The sequence below is a fragment of the Ambystoma mexicanum genome, chromosome 9 (assembly GCF_040938575.1).
Source record: "Ambystoma mexicanum isolate Mex_15411 chromosome 9, UKY_AmexF1_1, whole genome shotgun sequence".
Lineage (NCBI taxonomy): Eukaryota > Metazoa > Chordata > Amphibia > Caudata > Ambystomatidae > Ambystoma > Ambystoma mexicanum.
The window spans coordinates 604,930,571-604,941,282 of record NC_090931.1 but is presented as its reverse complement, the minus strand read 5'-3'; the positions used below and the strand labels follow the sequence as shown (position 1 = coordinate 604,941,282).

Below are 10,712 nucleotides of genomic sequence, written 5' to 3'. Positions count from 1 at the left end.
AACGTGTTCTAAATGCCCGAGGTCTGCACGGCTGCAGCATTCAGAACCAGCATTCTATGCGCTGTACAAGTGTCATCAACGGTCAAACGTTCATAACTCCCGACCTCCACGTTTCTACTTTGCTCTAGCAGCTGCTCCACCTACGGGTCCCAGTGTAATACCTCCGCTTCCTCGCTCACAAACTGACTCGAGACGAGAGAGCACCTAAGCACGTACAAAAACAAGGCGCTTAATTCCTCACAGCACTGTGGCCAATCGGCGGCGTTCTTTGAGTCAAATGTAGCTTGACGTAAACAGATCATGATAAGTTGCACGGAACTTATCGTTTAAGGCACGTGTTAAAGACGCGTTGCCAGGTCCGTTCCTCTAATGGGAACTAGTTCTGTCTCGGGTGACGCTGGACAACAAACATGGCGGCTGGAAGCAGCAACTATTGGGAAGGTGAGGTGGCAGCAGCGGGGGTGGGGTCAAAAGACATACAGAGTAACATGGTGGGGCACAGAACCTTGGGGGGATAAAGGGTGGAAAGGGAGGGGGCTGAGATTAGTAGCGACCAATAGGAAATGGGACAGGTTTCAGTGAATGACTGCCACTACTCGTCCAAGGAGTGGGGTTAACAGACCCTCGGGCAAGGTGCCTGCCAGTCGCTTTGTAAAATAACACGAGCACGCCACTTCCGGAAAATGCTTAATACCACATATCCAACTGTTATTCAGTGATGCAAAAGTGACTTAAGGCGACATGTATTTACCTTGAAAACCCCCTAAATAAAAGAAAAGTTGGTAATGGTAGTGTAAGGGTCAGATGGCAGGTGAAGGATACTTATTAAGGTAAACGCATGTCTCCTATGAATCTCAATGTGGAGAGCACCGTGTGCATGTCAACATGGTGCATCACTCTCACGCCAACTCACAAACCCCTAATGGACTCAAACACCCGACAACTCGGATACTGGATGTAGCCCATCCGAAAACAAGCCTCCAGAGTACAAAGCAAAGTACACCCAGAAAGGACAGATGCCAGTTATTCCTTCCTTTACACACATCAACTGTGTTATCCCTCTTTCTATTCTAACCCATCCCACTTTACCCTACATAGCCACAACAGCGCCAGGAGATCCTGGCATGCTGGCAGCATTGCACAATATAAATCAACATTTTATGGTGCAAAGCTGTTTTTTTCTTCACATTTTGGGACTAGTAGTCTTGGTTATAGTAAAAGGGTAAGGATGTCTGTGAATGTAGTGGGAATGTGCATACATGTACACGCAGCAGGCACATCACCCGCATTGTACACCAGCTGATCCTCAAACTCCCCTATATACAGTTCCTGAGCCTAAGTACAGGGCAATTAGGATAGTACTGCAGAGATCTGGAGACCAGCGGTCAGCGGCGACCCATCACAGGAGAGAGGAAGACTTGCACTCAGGTGCGGTGCAGCAGAGGAGAGCAGGTATTTCAGCGCTGAAGAGATGCAGTCCCTGGGCTTGAGGCCAAGAATAAGTCTTGCGTTTCTGTTCTGGATGAGTTGCAGAGGACGCAGGGCGGAAGAAGGGAATTTGAGGAAGAGGCTGTTGCAATAGTCCAGCCTGCAGAGAACCAGGGCTCTGGAGACAGTGAGCCTCTGGGGGAAAGTGAAAAAGGGTAGAGTACTTCTGAGGAGGTATAGCTGATAGTTAGACTTTGTAGAGATGTCTGAAATGTGAGAGGAGAAAGAGAGGGTGGAATTAAAGATGACCCCAATCTTTCTTTGCAGGTGCAGGGGCAAGGGAGGCTGGCCAGAGTGAAAGTGAGAAAGCGGGAGCAGGGATCCCAATGTGAACGATCGCAGGCTTAGTGGTGTTGAGGTAGAGTTCGCTGGAAGCCCACCATGACTGAGTAGCGGACAGACATTCAGATATGAGCGAGGAGGAGGAGGCGGGTGAGGGTAGCCTGAAAGATAGTTGGGTGTCATCCGCATGCATTGGAAGTTCATCTGCGAAGTTAGAGGTGAAGGTGGCAATCACCCGTGCCAGGGCAGCCATATAGATGTTGAAGAACCAGGGGAATAGGCTAGATCCCTGGGGAATCCCACAGGTTGAGAGTGTGATGGTCAAGTGAAAGGCTCCAAGTTCCACCTGGGATGGGCAGTCGGAGAGGAAGGAGGTTAACCACGCCAGAGCCTGACCTGTGATTCCCATGTGATCAGGATGTTGTGATTAAAAGAATAGTGCGCTCAGAAATATTGTCCCGATGGTTCAGGTATGTTTTTTTAAGCATACGTTGATCGATCATACAAACATTTCCTATGCACCTTACCATAGTTTTCCTCTTTTGTACACATGCAAAATCAAGCAGCAGGGCGCGGCCATCTTGTGATAATCTTATCCGTTGCCGCATCACCCAAGCAGGACTGCCCTGGCGGCACTAATTCATATGCCCCGCCCCTGAGGCTGACATCACCAAACCTAGTGATATTCTCTGCCTATCTCCAAGACGTTACTGGGCAACGTAGCCAAAGATACCCAGTCATCACCTACGTGACATGACGCAAAACCCGGAAATCAACACACATCATCTCACAACCCAGCACGTCACAATTCGCAATATAAAACTATACTTTGAAAGGAAATAGCAAGACTGTACAATTTGTAAAGTACTTTTATTTCACAATTAACGCTCCGAGACCATCCGGCGATTGCCATATTCAATCAAATAAGTACTTTTTTTTTTCTTCGGTCTCGATCAGCAAATGTTTATTGTGAGTCATGCGGTGTTCCTTTTGGGTAAAAGAAGCGCTTTGGACGCACTGTGAATCGCAAGGCTTGTGCGTCAGCTTGGCGCTAGGCCACCGTAAACGATGTTAGGTTGCTCCTAATCGCTGGTACCACGTAAGGGCATATCGAGCCGTGGTGATCGTCCCAAAGAAGAGTCATTGATATCCAGCTATTGACGTGTATCTGCAGCTGCCGGTTGAAAAACCTGTCAGTTGGTATCTGGAATCGATGACAATTGCAGAAAGGCAGGATGTATCTGTTTTGGAAACATAACAGAATTGTGTCTCAGTAGCCGATCTTTATTACAATTGATAATTTTACACATTAATTCGGCCCGTGTTAAAACTAAAGATGAACACAGACGTGAAACAATGGGAAAACATAGAAAACAACGTGGACAGTAGTCTACAATTTGCTTCGGAGGATAGTGCTATGGAGTATGTTCAGCTCGAAATGGGATGCGGAAGCTGACGCTACAAATCGAGGAACACATAGACGGCATTTTAATTAAATTTTAGCGTTGACCTGGGGGAACCGATTGGTGGTCTACATGCATCTCGATGCTGGACTGCCCATGTGCCCAGTAGAAAGACCAGTACACACAAAGGTTGTACTTGCGTTTCATTGCAATATGCCACACAGAACAAACAAGTACAATGTAACCCAGCAATAAAGGTCAGCTAATGATAAGTTGACTTGTAAGTATATAAAATCGCCCGAAAGTCAAACTTGCATTATATTCGGCATTTCCATTCTCTTGGCGTAACGCAGACGCCATTCAGATCAACGATTTTTCATAAACTGAAATTACATGTTCCTTTGACCAGTTTTTGATTAATGAACCTTATCATACACCCGTCCCTTTAATTCAATTCATTTCGGAACGGTCCCTTTCTCTCAAGGTCGAAAAACAATTGAACCTTATACTGTGTGCGATGCGTGGGCTTCCTCAGCTCGCAAGCCAAAATTCAAAGCTGGCAACCTTCACTCAGAATGAAGATACATTCTTAGTTTTCAACGTCTTGTGTCAGCGCATGCATTAGAAAGGGGCTTGTGAGGCACAGGAGGAAAAATGTGGGGGTGTCAGTGCTCGCTGTTCACAGTGCTGCTGAGGGGTAGGGAAAACTTTGCAATGACATAATGCGGCCTACTCCAAAGTTGGAGTCAAGGGTACACAAAATGGAGTCCAAGTGTGTCTAGCAACAGCTCCACTTCTGCTTATGTCAGGGCCTTCTTCCCCATGGCAGCAGAAGGGCAAAGGACGCGCCCCCCACGAGTGCAATAGCAGGATGTCACTTTCACGTATAATGTATGTGGGCTGGGGGCTCAACCGACCCACTACTTCCTTACATTAGCAACAACCCCCAACACATCACGTGCCCCCATGAATATATTGGTCAAAGTGCTTCTATTTCTCACCAACAACCCACTTTGATGCACTGTTTTGCTCACAATCAGTAAGTCAGCTATTTGGGCAACTGTTTGGTATGGCAACTGCAGAACGCCAAAGTTGCTTTCATACTGTTATCCATCTGGCCCTCCCACGATCAGTGAAGGTCCCACAGTAGCTCGACGAAACTGGGAAGTGTGAAAGCACAGCGTAACATTGTATGGCATTCGTAAAAATGGTACTTGTTGGAAAAAAAAAAATGGACAGGATAGATTTCAAAATACGAATTGGATGCTTTATTTGGACACTTTCATAAACACATTCTTGATAAAAAAAAAAATTAAAAAAAGATGGTAATCATTTGTACTGGGAAGTGAACTGTTCCACAAGCTCTGCTTTAGGTGGACAGGGCACGTTGGCAATGTTTTGTGGCGATGTATGTGTCCTCGGAACAAAATCTTGCGCGATTCCGTGAGTATGTATCTTCAAGACAGTCATAATAAGATCTTTCACAAAATCGAATTCTATTTCCTCATATATTGGCTTGGCCACCCATTTTTTGCTTCTTTTCGTAAAGGCCATTGTGTAGCGAAGCATCCCAAAGTTTCCTGCAGTCTTCGATTGTTCACGGCCTACATTCTCGTAATGCGCTAATACTGCTAGTAATTTCCTATATTTCATCCCGTCTCTGCTGAAATGCAATCTCTTTGGCCTGTACTTTAGGCACATATTGTGGAACACCTCCAAATCTCCCATGTGACAAAATTCTGTGAGTCCCTTCAGATCTCTTGATAGAGTTTTATCAAACACAATCTTCTCAAGGGCTTTGTGTGGAGGTGAAGATGGAATCAACCACTTCTTCCGTTCCTGCTCCGGCGACAAAGGGCTATGTGAACATTGGTGGAAATCTTGGTTTTCTGTCCAAGAGTGAACGTTGGAACAGTGGTGCATTAGTGACCGCCTTTTTTTCTAGTAGAATTTCCACAGACCCATCACAAGTTTTGGAGCTCCACCAAAGATGGTTGCTGAAAGACTGGGGCCACTGTAAAATATTTTCACGGGCTTTTTTTTCCCCGTGCAGCTGAGATTTTTTTATTGATAGATTTGGCAACGTGCCATACATCGAATTGATGGCGAATATTTGGATACTGCTCTCTCATTGTCTTGGCTATTGAAACGTGTCTGTTTGTGGCTATGAGGTCGATTTGCATTCCCCTCGATTTGGAGATCTTACAGTGATTTTATAAAACCAAGTTTCTCCATGGCCACTGAGGATTTACATTCGGACACCTGCACAACCACTGAAGTCACCATTATTTTTTAGTTTCCATGTCCTGAAAGTAGTATGTGCAGTACTTGCTGAAAATCCGTGGCTGTCACACTGTCCATCGCCAGCTAGCCTGAACCGTTTTTCGGAGAATGTACTTTGAATAGAGAATTGTTCAATTTTCCATGCTTCACTAATGGCAGGAAATAGGTATTGATGTTGATATTTGTATTACTGTGTTTTAGAAATGAAATGGAGTCCCACAAATTGACAGAAACTGGACAACTTTATGAAACTAGAGCCACTGAAAAGTAAAGCAGCTGCACATAGTAGATTCCCAGCTGGCAGTTTCTCCAGCATCGGTTGTGCGGACCATGAACATTTTTCATGGAGCATTTCACAGGTGGCATGTGTTTTGAGGTTACTGCCTTGTGATACACGAGTCACATTCACCAATGGCTTCCCACATACTTCCCCTCTCTCTGAATGCACACCTTTCAGCAGCATTATAATCTCCATCAAGCTGCTGTCGAATACTATGTATTTGGCCTCCTTTATTAGACTATCATCCTGTATTGTTGTTTCTGACTGAACTGTGGTTGACATATCAGCCAAACTGGACATACTGGGCCGCATTATGAGTTTGGAGGTAGCCATGGTGCTATTAGCGCGAAGGCTGCCTCCAAACTCGGGTCTGGGTTCCTTCAATAAGCAATTACCGGGCCATTCCAACCTTGGAGGACTCAGTAATTGCTCATTGAAGGAACCCATCCCCATTCCCATTCGAGCCCCCATAGGGCTCAATGGGAATGGGGAGGGAGCTAATAACGGGCCTGTTAATAACGGGCCCGTTATTAGCTCCCTGGTCCCATTGGGGGACCCGCAAAGGACGTCTGGTCTGACCAGACGTTCTTTGCGGGTCCTGCAAGGGAACCTCGGAATGCGGCGGCAAGGGGTTAACGGCACCGGCATTCTTTCCGGCGCCGTTAGCCCCTTACCGCGGCACTCAGAATGAGGCCCACTGTATTCGAGATCTTTGTCTAATTCCTCAGTCAATTGTATTGATGCTTCCGTCTCTGTCATTTCACCATCTGTTACTTGATCATGAATCGGAGAAAACATGTCAATTTGGTTTTTGGTGGCCCTTTTTTGGCGGGTGTCGATTGTGTCAAGTGGTCTGCGACTAATTCAAAAGCATCTTCATTACATTCAGTTTAATCTTCTTCTGGTGGAGCAGTCTCATTGTAGCAATGGTCCAACAACACTTTGCTTGTTTCGCCAGTCACATTAAATTCATTTTCTGGCCATTGGGCAAAAGCATCTTGAGTCTGCTTATTGATTTGAACACGCTGCGCCTAAAATAATAGTTCCTCCATGGTGAAATCAGTTTGGCAAGTAGCATCTCTGAATTCTGTAGCTGTCTGTCTGCATACTTTGTACACAATCGGGCAACTAGAAGACAGGTTGGAAAAAGATTTTCAATGTAAATCCAACATCCAGTATTGGACAATTTGCATTTCAAAAAAGCATGTTATGAAGGCACCAGCACAATACACTGTTTAAACATGAAATTGTTTGCAAATTACCTTATCTTTCTTGCTTTTCTGTGAAACCTTCTTCTTTACTGTAACGACGGCAACAGCAAGCTGGTCCACCGACTCAGAGCCAATGCTTCCTCTTCTATAACCCAATCATGTATACATCCCTAGAAATGAGTATCCATTCAAAATAACTCATTTGTATTAGAAATCAAATTATTCAATCGCACACATGGCTTACACAGACACAATCGTACACCGTGTATGTCATTTAGTCAAAAAATACATTTCGATTTCCACCTGATTGATGGTTAGTTTACTAGATCAATGATGACTGTGCAAAGCACACTGATTGAAATGTCGCACTCAAGCTATTTGCAAAAACTGGTTGTTTATGATAATGTCACTGTCTAATCGTATCAGATCTAGGACCTACTTTCTTTCATTCGAGGGAAATGTCACTACGCATACCTCTGGGTCTGGATCAACTACGAGGGGTGATGTAATTGTTTCAGCATCTCCCTGTAACACTGTACTTGTTTTAGAATGGATGAAAAAATTGAAATTGAACACACTCAATGTGACGCAGACAATGGTACATATCAATAAAAAAACATGAATGAAACATTGTGTAAACAAACACTATATGTAAATATCAAATTATCTCAAATTCCATACATAAAACATTTCCGGAACTGAATAGCTAAATAAGACTACGTGATACGCGCTCGAAGTTGTTGTTGACTCCAGGCAAGACATGGATGCAGAATCTTGCTTCTTCATATTCAGTGCACAGTCATGGTGTTGTAAAGGGTAAATTTGATTTGATTTATGAATGCTAATCTTAAAAATTGGCATGTAAAGGGACAGATTACGAAAATATTATTCTTATTTCTAAGGGCACTATACCATAGTTAACTGTGCCCATAAATAGTTTTTTATGCTGCTCCTAAAACCAAGGACAGATGTTTAGCTAAATGGGGTTTACTTATAAAGCAATACAATCGTGTGAATATGAAAAGTATTATAAGGGACATTTACACCTAAATGACCAATCCGTCCATTTAGTTACCTGTTCACTACCTCAAAGTCTACAGCTAAATCAGGAACCATGACTCACCAGAGGCGGCCTGTGCTTGAATAGAGTCGGAATTGCAATTGGGAGCAATTTACGAGACGTTCTGAGTCGATGCTTCTTTGTGTACTTTGTTCGTACATATTTGTGGCAGATGCTGTATCAATCACCCCTCGGGTCCTCCAAGACGTTATGGGCTCTACTTTCAAGCTCTTCCGGCGCAAATCTGCAATATCTGACCCATTCTCTTATCTGATCTATATTCCTCGGGAACACATGCATTGTAGTGCCTTCAGATTTCTTATGGGTCTTAGACGGGCAACCGAAAACCGTACATGCAGGCATTGTTGGAAATTCTGTAAAAACAATATTCAAAAATTACTTTGCATAAAAGCGTGAGAAAGACGGAATTATGCCATACATTTTTTTTCTATGCAAGCTATGTTTTGGTCACCGACGCAAAACCAGTGTAGCGTAGCCGGCTGTATTATAGAATAACTTTCATAAACAATTCATTGATGTGACACAAATCATAACCTGTTACTCGTCCCTTGAATATACTATCGAGCATCAAAAGGAAACCTGCTTATAGACCCGGTCCGCGAAGGATGCAATTTGATCCCAATTGACACTGATGACAATTGATATATATCGATAACGTAAATTAAAATCAAGTAAATGGCATGAGATGAATGAACATGACACTAATGTGTATGTTCATTTGAAATAGATAGAAATTTAGAGATGAATGAGATATGATTAGGTGACCTTACCTTGACCAACAAACAGTTAGATTCGCAAGCAGTTAAATTCAGCAAGTAGGGTAGTTAGTGGCAGGAGAACAGGGAGATGCTCACAGGTAGCACGCCAAGCTGAATCTCATTGGTCACAGAAGTTCTCAGGTAGCACGTTCATGAGTTGACTTGCAGTGCTCGAAGATGTTTTCATGAAAAATATCAAGTGGTTTATAAAGAATTTGAAAAGAGGGTGTGTATGTGAATGAATGACGTGTATATGACGTGGTCTTATGTGAATTGCAGGGGCGTGGCCTCCTACAAGGGAATCCTGCTTGGAGACACAGGGTCTGGGGAGGGCATGTGAACATTGACCCCTGCGTGTAAAATACCTTTGAAGTGTACAAGGTGTTTGGCACCTTGGCTGTTCCCACCCTGCCAGCCCCCTTGGGAGGGCATGGCCACAGGTGTGAACGCCATTGATAATGGAGGGGGGGAGTCGATGAGCAAGAGGTGTGTAGAGAAGGTACGGAACACTGCTGAAGGGAGACACACTTATGTGGATTGCAGGGGCGCGGCCTCCTTCAGGGGATCTTGCCTGGAGACACGGGGTCTGGGGAGGGCATGTGAACATTGACCCCTGCGCGTAAGATACCTTTGAAGTGTACATGGTGTTTGGCACCTTGGGCGTTCCCACCCCTGCCAGCCCCCTTTGGCAGCCCACATCCACTGGTGCCAACTGCCTTTGATAATGGAGGGGGGATGGATGGGCAAGAGGCGTGCAGAGAAGGTATGGAACACTGCTGTAGGGAGACGCACTTGATTCACTGAAAAACTGAAACATCTATTGATAAAAGTTCTGTTGTGTTTTATTTAGTTTCTGATTTTGATGGCACAAATGTACTACACATTAAAAACTTCCGGTTGCAGCACAATGTGGGAAAATCCCCTGTACTGACCGCTGTCACTGGGGAAGGTTTCTCTAATGGCACCAAGGACACAGGCGGTTATTACTCGTCGAACGCGGTGTCCAAGTCTCCCATGAAGCCACCACGTAAACGAACAATAGGCCACCAGCCTGTACCACCTGTGAAAGAGAAAGATACAAACTGTTTTTAAATTAACAAGATTAGTTGCCAATGACAATTCCTGTATCCAGTGACATTGTTGCCAGTACAAATGCTACCTAGATACTGTACAATATTGAACGACTATGCGTTCCATTACATTTGGGACACAAATAAATATTGCTTCATGGATGTACATGAATTTAACGTAAGGAGACCACTATGATATCCCCAAATAGAGAGTGATGTATAGAATGGCAAGACTACTTTCGTTTGGCATTGATAGATCAAAGTCACGACAATATAGGAGAGAACCATGAAATGGTAGTGGCCTAAGTTACATCACAACTGGAGTACACTTACTCGTTACTTGGATTGTGTGGGCGAACTGTTACTCAAAGTTAGTGCATAAGCACCATCATAATCCTCAACATAGTCCGTGTGAGGCAGGCTGCCCTGAAATCTGGCAGCTCGGTAACGCATTGCGGCCGTGGCTCGTCTTCCAATATGTAGGACAAGCATCCAGAGTTTTCTCTGCAGCAGCAGTTCTCCTCCTCGATTGGCATTAGTATGCACCGATTGCAGGTACACCAGGTGGAAACGCCATCCATGCGACTAGGCTCAGGCTCTTGATCTGTAGAATCGTCCTCCCAACTGTCGTCCGAAGCCCCATCCTTTGCGCATCTTTCTCTTTTGAGTAATTCCGCCTCGGAATACTCCGGCTTGTGCTGGTAGGGCCGTATTGTTGCCATTATAGGGCAAACAAAACAAAAAATGGATAGTAATGGTAGTGGTATTTGTTCGCACGGGCTACTGGCAACGAAGATAGCTGACCAGAGCACAGAAACGAGGCACAGAATACTCAAAAAAAGACAGTGAAACAATT

The 10,712-nt window shown here is 44.5% G+C and overlaps 1 protein-coding gene across 3 annotated transcripts in view; it reads left to right on the top strand.

Annotated features, from left to right (window-relative positions):
* The first annotated feature begins 334 nt into the window (after window positions 1-334).
* GOSR1 (golgi SNAP receptor complex member 1) overlaps window positions 335-10,712 on the top strand; it is a 1,161,402-nt gene continuing 1,151,024 nt past the window's right edge. The window contains exon 1 of one of the 3 annotated variants that reach the window (XM_069615243.1): window positions 335-441. In XM_069615243.1, the coding sequence (XP_069471344.1) occupies window positions 411-441 (31 nt within the window). In that variant the 5' untranslated portion in view covers window positions 335-410. The remainder of the gene's footprint in view (window positions 442-10,712) is intronic. The other 2 variants (XM_069615242.1, XM_069615244.1) reach the window with 2 other exon arrangements.